Source organism: Notechis scutatus, chromosome 1 (genome assembly GCF_049901735.1).
Source record: "Notechis scutatus isolate UNSWTSFEM ecotype Mainland chromosome 1, rNotScu1.2, whole genome shotgun sequence".
Lineage (NCBI taxonomy): Eukaryota > Metazoa > Chordata > Lepidosauria > Squamata > Elapidae > Notechis > Notechis scutatus.
This window is the reverse complement of record NC_142009.1, coordinates 276,698,443-276,719,813: the sequence shown is the minus strand read 5'-3', so window position 1 is coordinate 276,719,813 and position 21,371 is coordinate 276,698,443. Positions and strand designations below refer to the sequence as shown.

Here is a 21,371-nt window from a genome sequence, read left to right as displayed (position 1 = left end):
TCGCTCTACAGCTCTCCTTCCTGTCTCCCAATGTCATTTCCACATACCGCTACACTGTGTTTTGGCTTCTCCACTTTAGCCATTTTAAATTCTTTGCTGGCATGCTCTCTATATGGATTGGGACTGTTGCTCTGTGTGTACATTTGTGGCCATATTCTGTCTGGTTCACATATGTAAAACACCATAAAAAGTTAAAACCATTATTATTGCTATCAATATCGTTATACTTCTACCATTCCTAGGTTTTGAGTTAGAACCCAAATGACTGCAAAGTTCCAAAGATTGTGATATTCCTTGCATAAATGCAACAATAATAATGTACTGATATCAGCTGGTAAAACCTGATAAAAGCCTCCCTGGAAAGTTAAAATCTAAGAGCCCAGCAACAGAGAATAGTTTTCACTTCTCTCCTAAATGTTAACAGGACCATCTTTATGTCAGGAAACAAGGGTATTTTTAAGGCTCAGGCAGGTTTTTTTCTTCCTGCCCTTATAGTTCCATGGGTAGTAGAAATACACAGCATGCCTTCCTTTTTTGTAGGAAAAAAAGCCAAGTATCTAAAATGTAACATACACACACACACACAAAGAAAATTAAAGCACTCATTCAGATTTTAAAAAAAATCTCTGCAAATTTCTATTTAACTCACATTCAGTTCATTGCAAACTCTTTTTTTAATGCATCAAGATGGTGGGTGTGAAGCAGGAAGAAGGAACAAATAAACATAAATGTGTATTGTTCTGGTATTTATCATTCACTCTGTCTGTGTGTGTTTTCTTTCAATTAATCACTAAATGAGGAAAGCTAATTAAACCACGCTCTGAATCGGATTAGTTATATGTACCTGAAACATAAACACTAAAACTTTGTCAACAGGGGGAAAAATACTGTTACTTATTCTACTGTTATCACCAGACTATTCAGTCCCTGATAAATCCTCCTACAGCAATGCAAGCTGGCAGCCCAGAAGCTGAATAGGCACAGGGTTTTTTTCAAGCTTCTATTTAGTTTTTCATACTGAGAGGTAGTCAGCCTGTGGTGCCAGTTTAGTCAACCTTACATGGAGTTTCATAGATATGATCCACCCCATCCACTAAAGATCTGCCCTTTTACATTTAATATTCAGCAGCAAACACTGCCTGTACTACAAAACACACCAGGTAATGCAGTTCAATGTTCCTTAGAAGCATCAAACAGGCATTGTATATACAAAACATTAGTTTGGGACCACTTGAAGCATGAAACAACCCATTTTGAGTGCAAAAGGAATGCTCGGAGCAGTTCAAACCCAGAATCCAGAATTATTTCAAGCTTGAAATGTTTTCAAAATGATGGCCTGTTTTACATTTAAAACAGGCTCCCATTCAAAACAGAGTTCCCCTTGACATTTTGCAAAGTTGCATGCTCCTACGAGTACAAAATGAATCACCAAATGCAGAGTTACCTCTGCTTGCAAATGAGATTCAGTGATTAGAGCCCTCTGCATGGATGCAGGAAAACCACACAGAACTTTTGTTCAATCATAACAGACTTGGGCATATAATTCTCATTCAAATTATTTTGCCCCACAGGCAGCTGTGCAGTTGAAATGCCACTTAGTGTGTTCTGGAGGAATAGCAGGCTGCAAATATTATAATCAAATAAGCCTGTCATAATGGATGCAAATGCCACCATTTCTGGATTGGAGGCATGTATACAATATTTTATCCAAGGCAGTCACTGAATTTTCAAAACCTAAACAAACCATAAACACATGCGCTAACCAATCAGCTGTTTCGAAACCCCTGGGATAAATCATCCACTCTCTTCTGTTCCCAAAGATCTTGAAAACTTTACGGAAGTTGAGAATGGAAGAGGCTGTCCTCATATCCAAGTGGAGGTATTCCAGACAGGAGGGAAGCATCACTGAGAAGGCATGCACAATGGGTCCCTAATAACCACACCCTTTCAGATGAACTTATTTCCCCTAACAAATCTTTGGCATCCAGATTCTTCCCAGAGCAGATGACCCCGAAGATATCCAGATCCTAAGCCATGCAGGATTCCAGATCCCTAGAATTGCAACCAAAAGCTAGCTGGCAACAAATAAAGATCCTGTAGAAAAGAGCACATTGGCAAATGCAGATCGGTCTGTAATACCTGGAGCACTGCTTTTTAGGTCAGATGCAACACCATGGCAAGTAAGCCGCAAAGTGTCCAGACATAAGATGACAAGGGCATGGCTGGTAGCCAGCCAAGCTTCCCATTTGAAAAATGGCAGAGAAAGTCTGCAAAGGCCCTCCTGCCCACGGCCTCCACCTGCTGTTCTCACAGGATCCACGAGGCCATGAAAACATCCAGACAGGTGAATTTGTGGCATTTACTGACTTGCAGCTGAGGAGCTAGTGAATTTTAAAATTGCATTGTAGCAGTTCTGTTGAAGCATTACAAGAAATCGGGGTTTTCAGTTATAGCAACTAATGTAACCCTGGCTTATGCAATGTCCTATTTACAGCACGACTCTGAGGAAAATATTACTACCTGGTTTATTTATTTTTATCTGCAGCTTAATACACTGCAGAAAACCTAAACTGTGATTAATCTTAGGCATGGTTTGGTGAAACAAGACAGGGCTATATTACATGGATTAAAGGTGGCTTCTTATAAGAAATCATCATTATGGCACTCTCGGGCAAAAATGAAAAACTTAATTTTATCTAATTAAAAGTATTTTCAAAGAACTCTGGAAGAAGAAATGCTTCCAATAATGTATGTTAAGATTCAGGCACCTCCACCCTTTTAGCCTTCTGGAAAGCTGTGAAGAATTGGTCCTGCTTTCCACATATTGGGCAAATAAAGTATTGACTCAGGAGGTTCACAGTATGAGTGGTCTAGCACCTGCTGGGAAAGATATTTGTTTCTATATTGTTGTTTTTATTGGTGAGCCACCTGCAGTCACCGTGTGAGATAGGTGCCCATAAAAGTTTGCTAAATAAATACATTTCAGAAATTCTATCTAAATACCTCAGTTGCATTTGTGCGAGTCATTAAATAGCCAACATAAATATGTGATTCAGCAATAAGATCACTGTTCACTTTTACTGTCCGGGAAGAAGCATTTTTCATTACTTGCAAACTTTCTGTCTGTAAGAGATCAAAGATTGGATTTGGGTCCTTCAGCATGGAAAACCCATGTCCTATTACAAAAAATAAAACCTCTTAAGTGCCTTTAAGCTTAGTCAATTCTTGCCGAGAGCCATTTTATTTGTTCATCTATTGAAAAAATTTATATGGCTGCCCACACATAATTCTGGGCAGCTAACAACCAGTTTACCAAAAAAAATCTATATAACAAGCCCCAGAACTTTAAATCCTACAAATCTCATCTATCTCTGCTAGAAGAGATAGTCCATCCAATAAATACCACAGTGTGCTCCCAGAACAGAAAGTAAACTCAGTCTTAAAGTCTTTATTGGAAGCTCTTCTCCGGGCTTCCCTAACAAATGAGATAAGGCAATTAATTAATTAAAAATACCTATCTCATTTTGATGCCAATAAAGGCTTCCCCACCATCCAGTCAGAGCTGAAGAAGCATCTAGGATGAGAAGAGCCCTACTAAATTCCCAATACATTCTCTGTGTATAAACATCTCCCATTAGGTATTAGTAACCAATAGAAGCATTAATCTGGATTTTACTCAAAGGTGAGCAGAAATAGTTTCTCTTCTCCACTCCAAGGAGCAAGAAAAGGAAGAGTTTTCCCCTTCCATCAAGACAATGTAAAATAGTGTCTTCTTGGTTCTCCAGTAACTTTTGGTGTGCAACAAAAAAAATGCAATTGTTCTAGTTTGACTAAGATTGTGCGAAATGAACATCAACCTACAAAACTGAACATGAATGTGACATCTGAAAACCTGGCATCTTAGTTCAGAAAGATAAGTTACTGCATTGATTCTGACAGCTATGCCTTCTGTTACCTGTAGCATCCATTCGTATAGGGGCTTCAGATCTTAGAAAGGCCTTCGTGCCTGGTTCCTTTTCTGTGTTTGCTTTCTGTTGGAAAGTATCTGTCAGTGTTTCGGCTGCCTCAGGCTGGGATTCAGGCAATGTTTGGGGCTCTATAAGCCTTGTTGACCTGTCTTGTTCACTTTTCCTTTCTCCTTCTTTCATTGTGCAAGTACCATACCGTGACTTTAAGAAAACAAGTAAATTGGGATCTGAGAAATGAAAACAGGACAAAATATAAACGTTGTTAGTGGTCCCCTTCAATGCAATAATATTTCACTTCTTTCAGTCCAGTGACTAAATATCTGGAAAAGGCTTATCTATCTAGTCTTTAGGTAAGGGAAACTTTGGGAATGCAAATTAAATACACACATCCCAATTTATGCCATGAAGCATTTTCTTATTCTTGGGAAACCCAGAATCAATTTTCTATTTTATGCCTCTGTTATGCGGACTGCTACATAAATTAAACATTCAAAGAGGAAGGCTTCAAATATGGGAACCAATATGTACCTTTGAATTGTAAACTAATAGAGCTTTGGTGCTTTGGACTTTATTCTACTGTACTGGAAATTTATCTCATTTGTATTTTTCAAATATTAAGGAATGTGTCATGCCTTAACTATAGAAGAAAAGTAAAGAAATCAAAATACATACATGAATAAAGCACATCGACTGATTGAAGTTTGCCAAGATATGTATTGAGCTAAGGTAAGTCAGCAAAAATAATTTACCTAACTGAGCCATCAGTCGCTTCTGCTCCTCCAAGATCTGCTCTTTGGACATCGATTGCAACTTTTCTAAATTTTCTTTGTGGATGTTCTGGACTTCCTGCTCACCACTCAGGCTTCCAAGACCTTCACCAGTGACAATGCGAGGCAACTGACTTTGTATGCTACCAACAGCTTCACCTAAAAAGTCAAGGGCACTTAGATGTTACCTAAAATAGGGTTAACTATTTGTTTCACTATCCTTCACAGTTATATTTTGCTCTTAAGCTTTTCTTCCCAAGAAAAATAAATACTGTAGGTGCTATAATGAGGAAAGTACCCAGTTATATTTTTTGCTCTATAATTTAAAGTTAATAATCTAGCTATATAGTTGAGTTTATCCCTGTAATCGTAATACCGTGTTTCCCTGAAAATAAGACCAGGTCTTATATTAATTTTTGTTCCAAAAGACATATTGTGCTTATTTTCAGGGAACAGTATACAGTAAATGCACCAGGCATGATATTCCCCTCTGAAAAAAAAATCGGGGCCGGCCAAGAGACCCCGCGCCACACACCAAGAAATCGCACACACAACACCAACGCTACACACCCTTCCTTTCCAGCCGGTCAGGTGTGGATCAGCTCTGGAGCTGGGCAGCTGCTTCCCTGGTGGCAGGGCCGAGGCCGCCGCCCGGGGAGCGCTCGCCGGGGCCGGGCGGTGGCGTGTTGCCCTGCGCCGCATTGCCCCTGCCTGGCAGCGCGCTTCTTGGCACGAGGCAGCCGGGTTGCTCAAGGAGCCCGGCCAGCCAGGTGAGGGGAAGGCAGCGAGGGCCCTGCCGGGCTGGGGCGGAAAACCCACTTGGCAAAGGGCTGGGGAAGCCTGCGGGCGGAGGACCAAGCACGCTGGGAGGCAGAGATTCGGCCGAGGCCGTCAGATGGAGAGACGGCTGGTCTGCTCCGGTGCCGCTGCTGCCGTTGCAAAGCGCCGCCGCGGCTCTTCCTTTTTGCCTTTCCCTTCCCGAGGCAACGCGGGACTGGAGCCGCGCCGGCGATAGCAACCCCTGACTCAGGGGGCCTCCGAGGGGAGGGGAAGGAGGAGAAGAAGGGGGGGAAGGGGGGGCGATTCCCCAAAAAATCGGAATTCCGATTTTAATCGAAAGAATATCATGTCTGATGCACCCATCTGGCTGATGATTTTGATTGGGGCTTATTTTGGGCGTAGGGCTTATAGTACAAGCATCCTGAAAAATCACGCTAGGGGTTATTTTCTGGTTGGGTCTTATTTTCAGGGAAACACAATAGTTGGAAGAAAAAGCTTTGCCCCAAGAAAAACACTTGTAGTTTTAAATTTTGATTAGAGATAGTCTTCACTTAACTTCTACTTATTCAGCAATTGTTCAAAGTTATACAGTGCTAAATGAGAGGGACCTAAAACCAGTCCTCATAGTTGTGGCTGTCACAGCATCTTCCCGATTATATCATTGCAATTTGAGTACTTGGCAACAGCTTGCAATTAGTGTTGCAGAGTCCTACAATCACATGATCACCATTGACAGCTTCCAACAAAGTCAGTGGTGAAGCCAGCAGGAGGTTGCAAATATTTTTCCACATTTTTTTTTTTAAAATTGCTGAATATAAAATACAAATGAAAATAAAAACAATAGAAGATAAGGGGAAAAGGCAAGTGGAATAGAGTAAGGAAGGGGAAAAGAAACAACAAAAAGCATGACTTCCAACTTTTTTTGGTGCAGTAAATTACATGATAAGATTATAGTCCCAACTTTTCACATATAAAGTTAATACTAGCCATTTCTATGACAACAATCTATTTAATCATCAAAACCCAAGATCAAAGTTTCATTTTTATCTGTTCTTTTTCTATAACAATGCCTCTTCTCTGCAATAGCATCTCCAGGGAATTTCAGACTGCTCCAACTTGGAATCCTTTAAATGATTTTTGATTTTTTTTTCTCTTCTCCAAATTCTGGGATGGCCCAGAGTATAGTTACTTGGTGTGTTCTGTCTTACTTACAATGCATCTTTGTTTCCTCTGTTACGTTTATTCCATTTTGCTTGGTTTCAGACATTTTCCTAATTTTTAATTTCTACACAATAATATGTAGAGATGTAAAATGATTGGTGAGTTGAGCAGCCTTTCAAATCTAAACTATAAAAATTGCAGGGTGGCAGAATGCAATGTCTTAGTGAGGAAGAAAGTCTGAAAGTGTGTTGTGCTTAAGGAAACAATACATAGCAAAACCATTGTATCTAAACACAACATAACACTTTACTCACTCCTTTCTTGTCCAGGTATACAATTTTTATTTGGAATTTGGATTATAATCTGAAATGGAATTCAAAGGTTAAATCCAAATTCCCTTTTCAGACAAAGGAATTGAGCTGCCTGGGAAATAGGACAACTCCTTATGTGCCATGGCAGTGATCCCCAAAGAATGGGGAAATTCTCCTATAAAAAGAGAAGATATGCCACAAAAATCTCAGCACGACAATCAGCAAAGACTGCCACACTTTCGGTAATGGAGGAAGTCATTTACAACTCTTTGGATTAATTTATAATCTTAAACAGGTTTATACTCTGAAATAAATCACATTGAGTTCAGTAAGCCTGCACAAAATTACACTCACAGTGTCAAAGAGACCTTGAAGGCAACCACCCACTTTTAAAGAGCTATTTGTTCTCACATGTTCACCTTCCTAAGCATCTCTAAGGCTTACTGAGTCCATCATAACATTCACCTGCATTTTCCTCACGGATCTGTGCCTCCAAAGTATGTGAAGCGACCTGTCTTGAATTTGACTGCTGAACAGCAATATGAGGTGTGCAATCTCCTTTAGCTGCCCTCTTGGCAGCTATTTTCTGAGCAAAGATGCTTTTTTTCGCAGGTGCTGATTTCACCTGCAGGAAGACAAGACAGCAAATCAAAACTACACCATTTTCCCATGCTTTGTTGCTATGGTGGGCATTAGAAAGTACAGGTATACCATATTTTTTTCTCTGTAAGATGCACTCCCCCCCCCCCCAAAAAAAGTCCTTTGCGGTCCTTTGGTGAATAGCAGCAGGGCTGTGGCAGTGGGGTCCTTTTACAGTGCTGAACCCTGCCTCTTCTGTCTCTTTTCCACAGTGCAGGAGTCAATAGGCAGAGCTGGCACATGAGAGGGCACCTATCTATGGTCCTCTCAGGCTCTGCCTCCTGCCCTCACTACACTGCTGCTCCTAATTTTTTTTGCCTGTTTTCCTCCTCTAAACCTAAGTGCACCTTATAATCCAGTGCGTGTTATGGAGCGAAAAATACAGTATGTATGCAGCAAGACCGCGAGAACCCCAAAACTAGTATTAATGCTTAAGACACATATAGAGAATATATATTCCAAGAGAAACTGGCCACAGAGTGTGGCATTACTAGGGGACAGACTGACTTGACATAAAGCAGTATTAGCTGGCTTTTCTTACAGTTCTCACTTGTATGATCACACACAACTCATTACATTTCCTGCCCCTTCATCCATAGTGGATCTTCATCCACATCAATATGCATTATCCACATTTGCTCTCTTCTTTAATGTATACGAATATATGATATTTGATTCATGGTGTAGTCCTATGGATTTTTACCAGGGTTTAATCTGAGTTATGCTGTCTTAATAGGGGCTTGTTCCCTAATAAAAATATATAGGAACTTTGCTTTCCTATATCTTTATTTATGAAGATGACTCGATAATTATAAATATTTTCCAACGAATTTTGCATTAGCATCTTCCCTCAGTATCTCCAAAGGCTGGCATTTCAGTATCCCAAAGCACTAATTACAACCCAAGTAAAACTTACAGTAGATGGCTGCGATATAAGGAAAAAATGCAATTCTTCATTGCCCTTTTCTACAGATAGATTTATTTTGTAATCCATTGCTCAATGAAAGGAGATTGACCTAAGTTCAGGAATCAAATCTTAGGCTGAAATCCAGCAAATTTCTTCCAGTCCAGTGCATACAAGAGTTCCTGCCCCATAAATCAGCCTGACAGACTTAGTGTCAGCCTTCAAGATCTTTTCTACTTTTCTATTGCTTTCTACTGCTTTGCATCTTTCGGTTGCCATGAGTAACCGGGGAGGGGGGGGAGGGGGGAGGAGTTGCATCTTGTGGGAAGAGAACTGGAGGTGTTACGTTCTTGTCTTGTATAAATGAGGAGTTGGGGGGGAGTATAAATTCCTGCTCTTAAGTTTCTATTTCCTTGCTTAGCTTTCTTTCCTTTGCGCAGCTGTGAAGTTTTATCAAAATATGTCAAGGTCAACGGACAGAGGCCTCATCACCACCTGAAGATGCCCACATGATCATATTCAGAACTTTTGATTGGAAGAGTCTTTTGGACTTTGGGGGGTGGGAACAATTTCATCCCTTTGTATATGTGATCTGTGTGCCAAATTCCTTAGATTCAGAATTCTACCTGTAGCTTCCACTTTGAATTTCAGTAAAAGAAAAACTTTGCTCTAAGCTATGGAGTCTGAGTATTTCTTTCTTGGATTTTGAATGGAGCACAGACTGACACTTAGCTCCCTCTTCCTATCGTGCCCTCTAGCTATTTAGGGTAATTCCTATAATGTCTTGCCCTTGATCATGCAAGCTTGGATTTGTGGGAGTTGCAGTTCTAGAAAGCCATAGGTTGCCTTTCTTATTCCTTATCTATCTCTCATTCTATCACCATGAGAGACACCCTGAAACAGATGGAGCTAGGTAGAAACTGACCAAATGTGTCAACTCATAAAACATTTCTATGGCCGTTTTATAGTTGCCAACAGAAAGGGAGGTAATCTCACTCTCAGTATTCATTTTTCCTGACATAGTAGCTCCTCCTTTTTACTTCCCCTCCTTAGCTGGTCCTTTCAATCAGCTCAGGTCCTCTGAATCAGGCCATCATCACAGCTTCCTTCAAAAGTGAAGTAGCATTGCTGAAACTTTAGGTATTCCGTGAAATGTTATCACAACAAAACACAATAAATATCCATGTGTGGACAATATTTTTGAATCTCAGCACAAAACTCAGAATTAAAAAGTAAACTTAAAATTAGTAGAACAAAAAAGAGGCAAAACTAGTTAAGTAAATTTTTTAGTACAACGCTGATTTTTCTTACCTCAGTTTTTATTTCAGATCGATGAAAAACTTTGGGAAATGGATCACTTGTGAACAATGGCATTGTCACCCTGGCACTGCTAGTATCATGTTCCTGCCACAGATAAAGTAATGACACGTTTGAATCTTACTTATCCAAACCATGATGGTTAGTACTGACTAGGACAAGAGCATCAAACCTTGGCAATTTTAAGACTTGTAGACTTCAATTCTCAGAATTCCCATCAGCTTGGCTGTCTGGGGAATTCTGGGAGTTAAAATCCAAAAGTTCTAAAATTGCCAAGTTTGGACAAAGCAAAAAGAGTTGGGACTCAGATGATTCAAATGCAATTTTCTTCAGTGAGAATTTAATAAGTCTTAAATAACTCTCATGGCCACTTACAATCTCACTTCCCTCCTGATCAGGAATGGACTACTTATAAAACAAAACTGGCAGCTATTCATAGCCATTAAGCAATAATTTAGTGGCTATGCTTCAGACAGAAAACATTAGATTCACAAAGCAGCTTCCATTGGTTGAACAAAACTATCCATTTCTCTTCCCATCTTCATCTTACATTCATCAAGTCTATTCTACCTAAGAACAACTTAGGAAAGGAGCACCTTAATGGGAAAAAATTGTTATACAAAATATTCCAAAGTCAATGTTACGCACCATCTAAAGAAATCCTGGGCAGCGAAGATAATACCAATCTCTGTTATAAAGCTTGGAAAGATAAGTCACTGTAAATGGTAGCAAGAGACCAATCATATGGTTTAGTAGATTCTGTAGATCCAGTGGCCAGATCTTGAAAAATTCTTACTACCAACCCAGATTGAATTATAAATTAAACAAAAACGAGAAAGCATGAAAATTTAGATGTTCAAGAAATGTCATGATTGCATGACTTTCATATATATCATTTTACTTTACTTATTTTTAGAGCATATGGTTTGGTTTTAATATGTCATCAGTCATGTTTGTTTTTATAACAGTTTCTACAAATATGACGTACAATGATTTTGCTTAAGACGGCTGTGATATGTTGATCATTACAATCCATCTGCTTCCCTGGATCTTCATCAAAATGGACACGGGCACTTTTGAATCTGGATTTCTTTGGAGGAGCTGGTGTCAGAAGTGGAGGAACATCTGGAAAATCTGAGAAACCAAAGAAAATAACAAATAGGTAGAAAATTAGTGATCCAATAGTTTCTTCTTCCAAGGATAGGAAATGAAAAATAAATCCTAAGTAACTGTGGTATTGATTAGAACAATATAAAATTAAGAAACAAACATTTTGTACTAAGAAGCCATAGCCACTTGCTTTATGATAATAACCGACCATATTTAACAAAACATAATGCCAAAGTTTACACTTTGTACTGAGCAAAATCGTGTTGAACATATTGTGGCTCAGCACAATAAGTGAACTCGGCCAAAGTAATTTTTACTCAGGGTTCTTAATTAACTGGCTGATGTAGGCGTCTCAGAAAGAAAGTTCAAATCGAAGCAAAACAAGTGATATTAGAATGCACTTTGCAAAGATTTAAAGTACATACAATTATATCAAAGGACAATCAAAATGATCAGAGGATTCAGAGATATTCCTTAGGGTGAAAGGTTAGAACATTTGGAACTTGTTAGCTTGAAAAAGAAAAGAGGAGAGCAGGGACAGGACTGGGAATATGAAATCATGCATGGAATGAAGAAAGGGGGGTGGATTTTTCTCCCTATCTCAAATGCTACAGCTAAATTACCCAATGAAGATCACTGAAATATAATAATTATAATAATTATCTTCCTTAATAGTTACACATCTTGCTGTTAAATTAATCCCTAAATATTTTACTTTCTTCGTAATCTGAATTCTCTTCATTAACTCTTTTTTCTGCATTTCTGTGAGATTTTTTAATAATATCTTAGTTTTCTCTTTATTTTCAATTCTGCCATTTCACCATATTCCTCTTTTTTTTAATTAGCTTAGGCCTGTTTTTAATAGATCCTCCAAAATAAAAACTAAATCATCTGCAAATCTGATGGGACAAAGAAAGTCAACTACCTTGCTATAAAATGTGCTAATACTCCACACAAAATTTAGGACAAGTCATCAATATCGAATATAAGAACAGATGACTGCTAGAACAGCCAAAAACCCTACACTGTCAATATAGGAACTATTTTGAGACAAGCTGCATTAAACAGTTCCCTCTTCCACTATTGGCTAAACTAACCCTGTTTCTGCTTTGCTACTTGCCATCCGTATTGAAGAAGTTTCAGCTGCCATCTGCAAAAGGACGACCAACAAAGTGACTAGCTTGGATGACATCCCAGCTGAAATCTGGAAGCTACTTGAAGCACATAGAGCAGAATAACTTACAGCGCTCAACAAAATTTAGAAGAAAATCAATCTGGCAGAACTGTACAAAATATGAATCAGGAAAGATAAAGGCAAAGTATAGCACTGCTCAAACTACGAGCCAACTTGGCTATTACACCTCACCATGGAATTTTTTGAATATATATTAGATGCACATTTCTGAGACATCCCCATTTTGTCAAATCAGTGTGGCTCTAAGAACAACTTTGGAAAAACTCACAAAATAAATACTGCTGATCTACTGATAGAGCAATACAAAAAAAAACAAACACATCTGGCATTCACAAGCCTAGAAAAAGCATTCAGCCAAATACATATAGATTGTATAGTGCATTCAAGACCTACATCTGCTGAACCACAATGTTACCAGTGAGTAACATTGTGGTTCACTTAGTAAGTAATGCTGCCATTAAATGCTTTTATAATCTTTAAATTTAAATGCTTTTATAATCTTCATAGGTGTGTTCCAGGGATCTACCTTCTCACTACTGCTCTTCATTCTCTATACGACACTGTGACCAGATCTTACAACATTAATGGACTTATTATATATGATGATGTCATGATTAGTAGCAAAATGTAAGGGAACCTGAAATATTAATATAGGAATGAGATATGCATCTAAATGACTTTGAAATAAAGTTCAATATGAAGAATATTTAATATCCTAAATGCAGTTCCCAGACCAATGGTACATTCAAAAAAGGTAGCATCAAATTAAATAAGATACCCATTCAAATACCTGGGGTTATACATACTTCTAAGTGTGACAGGCTACTAGATGACAATAGAAGTAAATGTTGCCTTGATGAAGTGGCCCCAAGTTACTGGTATTCTATGAAACAAGTAAATTTCTTTATGTTGTTCCTGAAATCCAAATCTACTAAATGGTCATCAAACCATTAGCGATGTACGGTGTACAGTGTAGAAATGTTGACCAGCATCAAATACACACAAACAGGGTTTCCATATTGTACAGATGAGGATGCTACAGTGGTTACTTCCATAGTAAGACTAGACCAAGTGATAAGTGAAGATGTATTTCTTGCTGAGAAAATGCAAGAATCACATCTGCAGTGGTGATGGCCAGGTACTACGGTATATAGCAGTAACACTACCATTGCAAGAACAGCTCTAGAATTACATGCATAAAGTCATCAGCTAAAGGAATGACTCAAAAAACTCTGGCTCAATCAACCAAAAGACTACATGTACCTTGTGAAGTTCAACTGTAAAAATGCTTATACAGGGTGAAATGGCAAGCACAGGTTAAATCAAACAGACTGTTCAACCAAGAAGATAAATGTGAAGAAGAAGAAAGAAGTCCGATGCTAGAATATAGCAGAGCTGGATGATTCTAGATTAGTTTAGATTAAACTACATATGGAATTTTATCATATCAAATGTAAAATGGACCATATCAGACTGCTATGAAATTATAACAATTGTAACAAATAAGATACACATTTTTTGGCTATATCCATTTTTAACATTGCCAATAATCTGCATAAAATAATTTGAAAGGAACATACCATCCAGCATCACCACATCCCTGCTGAACGGCAATGGGCGTCTATCATCATTGTCTCTGTCCACATCTCCTCTTCTTTTATCCGCTTTCTTTACTACTTTAACTCCTGGGGAAGATTTAGTCTCCAGGAACTGATTTTGGAACCTCAGCAGATCTTCTTCTGACTCTCCAGGCTTAGGCCTTGACAACATCCTTCTTATATGTTTCTGCTTCTGTTTAAAAAAGAATATGTGGCATACCTAAGGCAAATAGTAAAAGAAAGAAAAATGAAAAATGTCATGTTTTGGAAATGTAGGAAAACAAGCTTACAAGTTATCTGAATTCTATATCCCATCATTATTGCCACACCCAGAATATAATATCCAATTTTAGGAGTGCTAAAGGACCATCATAGATGAAGTGTTAAGTTCATTTAGAATGAAAGAATGCAAAAAGCATTGCAGTAAGTACTTTCTGTAAGTTACAATAACATTCTCTACCAAGGGATGCGGGAAGGAGTGAATGGAGCAAGTTTATTTTTCAGCCGGGCTTGCTATTTCGGGTTAGCAACAAAAATACGACTGGATCCTTTTTTCGTGAGCCTCCTTCTAAACCAGGGGTCTCCAACCTTGGCCACTTTAAGCTTCTGGGAGTTGAAGTCCGCCAGGCTTTAAAGTTGCCAAGGTTGGAGACCCCTGCTCTAAAGAAAGGAACGGGATTCCTTGGAATCAAAGGAAACCTTCGCTCCATCCAGAATAACCACGCGAGTCCATTTTTAGAGGCTCAACCTACCTTGCTTCAACCTACAAAAACCCTCTTAAGATTACCCGCCCGGATTTTCCCGGGCTCGTCCGCCCTTCGCCGTTCTCACGCTCTGAGCCGCTAGAAACCAAAATTAGAGGCGCAAGAAGTACGTCATCTTAAGGCGCGAGCAAGTCAGGAAAAAAACGGGGGAGGCGGTGCTCTCAGGTGACGTCCCTTGAGAAGGATGCCACGCCCCTCGGCTCTCTCGTGATTGGAAGGGAGAGGGGAGGAATCTGTTGCTGATCGAAGGGCGCACGTGGCGTTTTTGTGATTGCTAGTGTCGTCTGTTTACTTTATGCTTGGGAGATAATTTTTGTGGTGGGGGGGATCATTCCGCAAGCGTCAGGCTCAAATTTCTTAAAGAATACTGGTTTCTGACAGCAGAGGTTTAAAAAGAGTTTAGCAAGGGCAAAATTTCATGTCACCATCTGGGACTTCTTATAGCAAGTACTTCTTGGGGTTAAAAACTTGTCTTCATAGCAAATACTGACTTATTGGGATACAGACTTTATCAAGTTTATCCAGGATAGAGGCTTTGAATTTCAGAGCAAAACTCGCTTTAAAGGCAAAGATCTGAAACGATACTTCAGGGATACCTCTCCTTACTTTGATGGATGAAGGTGAGCTTAGGAGGAAGAAATTAAAATGAAATTTGACTCCAGTTGCCTATCATTCGTATTGAATTTGTAATCTTATCAAAGGGTGCCAAAAAGAAAAGAGCAATCCACTGCAAAACTCACTACTGATGTTTTTAAATCAATAAGGATGAGAAGCCAAGTGTCATTCAAGAAAAATCACTTTGTAAACTGATGCTGTGTTGGTATCTGGAAAATTATGCTGATTTATGGGTATTGCATTTTAGGAAGGACGTTGGTAAATACCGTATTTGCCGGCGTATAAGACGACTGGGCGTATAAGACGCACCCCCAACATTTCCACTCAAAATATAGAGTTTGTTATATACTCGCCGTATAAGACTACCCCTCTTCCACACACCTTCCACTTTTGCACTTCTTTTTTTTTTGACGCACTTTTCTGCTTTGGACAATTTTGAAATGAGCTAATCCAATTTTGAACCAAGAATATGCAAATAGCTATGGAGTTTAGAAATGAGTTTTAAAAATATTTTTCATTGCTTACCATTAAGCGTAAAATATATTGTAAATAAAATGAGAACACAGGAAACGTTCTCTTCTCAATACAGCTGATCTCTCTCTCTCTCTCTCTCTCTCTCTCTCCACACACACACACACACACACAAAAAACCCGGACACTGAAAAAGGCTGCCAAGGAACAGTATATTCAATGCCTTCTCTTTAATCAAGAAACAAGGAATTCCTTAGAATCTTTTTTTTTCCCCAAGTGGCCCTCTTTAAAAAAAAAAAAATGGAGGTAACACTTTCATTCAAAAAGTCTTCCAGTATCTGGAGTCGCTCAGACATATTGAAGTGAGGCAGGAGAGTAAGTGAAATTTGAAATGATCCAGCTACCGTTTTCTTCCCCTCCCGCCCGAAAGCCATTATCTCCACGTCAAAACGAACGAGGGGAGGCAAAGAAGCCAAACACGCTAAAAGGATCTCTTTATTTTCCTACACAAGGTCACACCTACTTTTCCGCATTCAAAGGACAACCTCTCCTCACCACCACCACACACACACACACACACCAATACCCGCAATGTTCTGGGCATTAATCACCATTGCTACATTAACCTGGTAAATTTATACCCTGCCTCCCCCAGTGTTGCTTTGACAGCAGGATTTCACACAGCGGGTGCTCGCCGCTCTCTTCTCCGCTCTCCCACCGTTCGCACATGTTGGAAGCACCGTAAAACCTGATAACCCACCCGGGGCTCCCCATCCTTAACCTACAGCCGCCTGCATGCAAAACCTGCGTGCAAAAAGAAAAAGAAAAAGAAAAGTACGCCGCACGTGAGGATCTTCGAATCCTCTCCTCCCCACACCGCTAAGGAAGGAAGAGGGGGAAAGGTTGCGCAGCGCGTGGCGAGTGACACCCGCCACACACACACACACACACACACACACACACACACACACACCGCCCCCCAGCCTCCCTCCCGGCTGCAACTCAAGCTCGAAGTGGGAGTCGGAGTCCTCCCGGCGTATAAGACGACCCCCCACTTGGAGGCATGTTTTTCAGGGCAAAAAGTCGTCTTATACGCCGGCAAATACGGTAGGCATGTCCAGAGGAGAGCAACTAAGAAGATAAGTGTTTGGAGCCACCGAGCATATATGTGTCGGAGAAGAGAAGACTGTTGCAAGATATAATTCCTCATACTTTATGGAACTAAGCGCAAACAAAATATTGGCTGAGCTTGTCCCAAAGGTGCTTTTCCAAAAAGCAACTGGGCTTCCTTGGTTTTTTTCTTTGAAAATGTTTCGCTTCTTCATCCAAGAAGCTTCTTCAGTGAGAACTGAGGAAACTTCTTGGATGAGAAGCAAAATCTTTTCAAAGAAAAAAAGCAGGGAAATCCAGTTGCCTTTTGGAAAAGCACCTTTGGGACAACTATGACCTGGATAATTGAAAATCGTCATAGACATCTGTTGAACTTCAAATGCATAATATACTTCAAATACATAATATACAAATGCTTTTAGTTTTTCAGATATTTTGTATTTTATCTTCCTATTAATAATTCAACCCATAACACTGATGATTTGATTGCATAATGTAAGGCTCCATATGTGTGTGTGTATAGCCGAGATAAAGCCAAAGAAATAAATCATTTCCCCCAATTTGTGCTCTCAAATTCCCAGTTAGCACAACCTCAATACTTCTACCAGGAATCAGGAAGGCAAAACTGGATTAAATATAATTTTCACCACTTGATTCATGCAAAAAGAAAGTATATTTCAGTGTGTATCTTATATATTAATTTGTCAGTACAACGCACATGCCTCCTGATAGGATATAGGCAACAGTATGTTAATATACAAGACAGTCTTTAGATTAGAGACTTTAAGGCTTCCTTAACTTAGTGTGCTTGGGGTAAAACTGGGCTGTGATTGTACTTGTGTCATAGTAGCCAAAACATACCAAAACTGAATGGTGCTGACTTTACTATTAGCATGGAATATTGCATGTGGCATGATTACAACTGAGATTGGTTGCATAGTCTACACTTTTATCTATTTTACCAAAAAAACTTACAGCCTTGGTTGACCAAATCCATGATTGGAAACAGGTCAATATTTGGGTCCAACTGGAGATAGAGGGCATATGGAGGATTACGAGTATGAGAAAATTGTAAGGAACCTAAATTAACAAATGTATTAGAGAAAGCAAAATAACTATGTGGTGTGCTTATGCAATTAAAAATGATCAAATATTCTGGAGTAGAGATGATGAATATAACACATGAATTGAACATACTCAATTTAGATAGGAAATAAAGTGCTGAAATGCATCAGAAAATTTCAATTACTATCACCTAGATTTTTGTGAGTGTAGTTAAAAGTAGGATTTCATAGAGTGGGTTAATTGCATGACTGAGATAATTCGGGTGATAAGCATTGATTACAACATTACAGCTGGTATTATAAACTAAAATATTTCGGTTAAATGAGAATCATAAAATTCAAAGGATCATTCAGCTCAATGCAGGGTCTAAATTAAAAGGATCCACAATAACCATGATAATTGTTTGAAATATCCAGTGAAGAAGAATCTCGATCTCTGTAGTTACTACATGCTACCATATCAGGAAATTATTAATAACAATCCATTGTTATATATTTCCTGTAATTTAAAGACCATTATTCATATTCTTCCCTCTGAAATGACAAAGATCTTAATGTGACATTCTTTCAAATATTTATTGATTTGATTTAATCCTGTTTTTTAGCATAGTATACATACTCAAATAGGGCTGATATATTCGCCAATCACTCTCACTGTCTTTCTCTGAACCTGTTCTAGTTCCGATCCTTTGGTTCCCCAAAACTGAATGTAATCTTTGAAGTACAATCCGAAAGGGGGAAAGGTAGACCTCTTATTTCTCATAATTTGGATGCTATGTTTTGCTGGTGTGACCTACATTTTCATAAGCCATTTTGCTAACCTCTTCCCTTTCTGATTAATTTGAAAGTAATTGCTATTTCAAAACAGTTTTCATAGGTACTACTGTTAACCTATACCTGTACGTCTGATTTTCTTTCCTAAGTACAGATCTTTACATTTATACCTGTTCGACTTCTCTGATTTCCAGCTCATTTGTTTAACCTGTCAAGATTATTTCTGCCTTGTAATACATTTGTCTTCCAGCCAATTGCAGATGACTCAAAAAGGAGCAAACTGATGTCAACTGCAAATTTATGTTGGGAACAGGCTAAAGGAAAGTTTTCTGCTTTCTGTTGTCTGCAAATGGGGAAAAATATATTTGAGGTGAAGAACCACTGAGAAAAGAGGTGGTACTCAGCAGGTTCTGACCAGTTCTGGAGATCCGGTAGTGGAATTTTTTAGTAGTTCGGCGAACTAGCAAATACCACCTCTGATTGGCCCCACCCCCATCTATTATCTGCCTCCTGAGTCCCAGCTGATCGGCTGGATCTTCTTTTGTTGCCCTGCACAGAAGAATGGAGCTGGAAAGCAGGATAGTGGGGTGGGGAGGGAATGGGATTTTGCAGTATCCCTCCCCTGGAGTGGGGTGGGAATGGAGATTTTGCAGTATCCCTCCCCTGGAATGGGGTAGGAATGGAGATTTTGCGGTATCCCTCCCCTGGAGTGGGGTGGGAATGGAGATTTTACAGTATCCTTCCACTGCCATGCCCAGCAAGCCACACCCACAGAACCAGTAGTAAAAAAAATTGAATCCCACCACTGACTGAGAATGTGAAGATTCAGGTTTGTCCCAAAGGTGCTTTTTCAAGAGGCAACTGGGCTTTCTTGTTTTTCTTTCAAGACATTTCACTTCTCATCTTCAAAGAAAAACAGGAAAGTCCAGTTGCTTTCTGAAAAAGCACCTTTGGGACAATCACCGATACTTGTTTTTTAATCTGTAAGTAGTAAAACTGACAAATGTGATTTTGGACATTAATGGCAAACTATGATGTATTCAAAATAGCTTTCTGAGCTTTATATAGTCATATCTTCTAGTTTGCACCAGTGTATATTTAAAAAAAAAACCTATGAGTACAACAATGAGAACACTATTAATCAAAAATGGAACACGAACATTTCTGAGGCTTGTGAAAAGATTGAAGTATGTTTATTTTGCATCCTTCTTTAATCCCTCATCCAGTAAATGGCCTGGGGTAGGCATAAGAACATCCCAGAACTTGGTTCAGCACAATGAAGAAGCAAAAAGAGCTACATTTGCTAAAAATACAATAGCAGTACAACAGTATCTGTTACTCCAAACCTGCTCAAACCAGCTTAATATAATGCACACAACATTAGCAGCATCTGGAGGAACAAGAAAGAGAACAGTAATAGCAGCTGTTGCCAAGATCAAGTAGAAATAGGTAGACTCTTAACTAATGCTGCAGCAAGATATCCTCTTTCTGAAGATGACATTGTATGTCAACTATGCTGGCTGGAGAATTCTGGGAGTTGAAGTCCATAAGTCTTAAAGTTGCCAAGTTTGGAGACACCTGGTCTAGTCTATTGAAGAGAAGGCTTGGGTGGGACATGGTGACTGGCTTCCAGTATTTGAGGGGATGTCACAAAGAAGAGGGGATTGATTTGTTTTCTAAAGCACCAAAGGACAGGACAAGAAATAATGGGTGGAAGCTTCTTCAGAGATCCAACACAGAAGTAAGGGGATATTTTCTGTCAATGAGAACAACTAATCAGTGGAATAGCTTGCTTCCTGGGGTTGTGTGTGCTCCATCACTGAAGCTTTTCAAAAATACACTGGACAACCATTTGACTAAGATGGTATAAAGCTCCTGCCTTGAGCCAGAGGTTGGAGAAGACCTCCAAGGTCCCTTACACTTTATGAATTATGATTCTATGAACTGGTTAGCTAAGGCTAATCAAGCTGTACTCCAACAGTTGTTTCCTTTGTTGCTAGTTTTATCACTGCATGTTCTTCAGACCAGCAGTTTGATATTTTTTTTATCATTTAGGACCTCTCAGCCCAGCAGTAGTGTTGTTCTCCAGTGCTGAAGCAGGCAGAAAATAGGTTGGCTGAAAAAGTGTATTGACTGCACTTCCAACTTCTATTCTGCCTCAGCAATGAAAGAGAATGGGAGATGCATTTCTACAAAGAGAAGGCAGGGAAATGCCTCCATTGGTCCTAGTTGCTGGAAGTAGAAGACCTATAGGGCTTTGGATGTCAATTCATCAATCCCACCGACTGGTCACCCCGCAGGATCAGAGAACTTTACCCCTAAGGAGGCCCTCAACTCTGCTTCTTTCCTCCAGCTTCTCCTGCCACCCAGGGCAAGAAAAGGGGGAGAGCGAAAGAGAATAACCGGATCTTCTGCTGTCAGTTCTCTGATGTTGTTTCCTTGCAAGAGGATAATGTGCTGGTTTCATAAATAACTGGTCAGACAAAGCATGTAGGTGGCTTCCCAGATGGCAAGGTGGGAGGAAGCAGCTCTGACTCACACATTGTCTGTAACGATGTGCCAGAGAGTTTTGTAAAACTTACATTGCCAAGCATGTTTCACTGTAGCTCACCTGAAAGTCTTATGGTAGTATTAACAGAGTGTTTTACTGCTTTTCGCCCAGCATAATGGAAGTGCTTTGGTAGTGGGACCCAGTCCTGGAAGGAGCTCATTAGTAGCTGGTACAAAACTTTTTTTTTCCTTCTTCAAGTATTATGTTGCACATTTTTGTAGAGGTAGATGAATATTGTAAATTATGCAGGAATTTCGGTACACAGCATTATG

The 21,371-nt window shown here is 39.4% G+C and overlaps 1 protein-coding gene across 3 annotated transcripts in view; it reads right to left on the bottom strand.

Moving 5' to 3' along the window:
• Positions 1 to 14,639, bottom strand: part of RPAP1 (RNA polymerase II associated protein 1) — a 43,147-nt gene extending 28,508 nt beyond the window's left edge. Inside the window, exons 1-7 of one of the 3 annotated variants that reach the window (XM_087951677.1) lie at positions 14,503 to 14,639; positions 13,733 to 13,970; positions 10,836 to 10,981; positions 9,842 to 9,934; positions 7,453 to 7,612; positions 4,718 to 4,894; positions 3,956 to 4,195 (exon numbers count right to left, since the gene is read on the bottom strand). In XM_087951677.1, the coding sequence (XP_087807803.1) occupies positions 3,956 to 4,195; positions 4,718 to 4,894; positions 7,453 to 7,612; positions 9,842 to 9,934; positions 10,836 to 10,981; positions 13,733 to 13,922 (1,006 nt within the window). In that variant the 5' untranslated portion in view covers positions 13,923 to 13,970; positions 14,503 to 14,639. The remainder of the gene's footprint in view (positions 1 to 3,955; positions 4,196 to 4,717; positions 4,895 to 7,452; positions 7,613 to 9,841; positions 9,935 to 10,835; positions 10,982 to 13,732; positions 13,971 to 14,502) is intronic. The other 2 variants (XM_087951678.1, XM_087951679.1) reach the window with 2 other exon arrangements.
• Between the last annotated feature and the right edge of the window lie 6,732 nt (positions 14,640 to 21,371).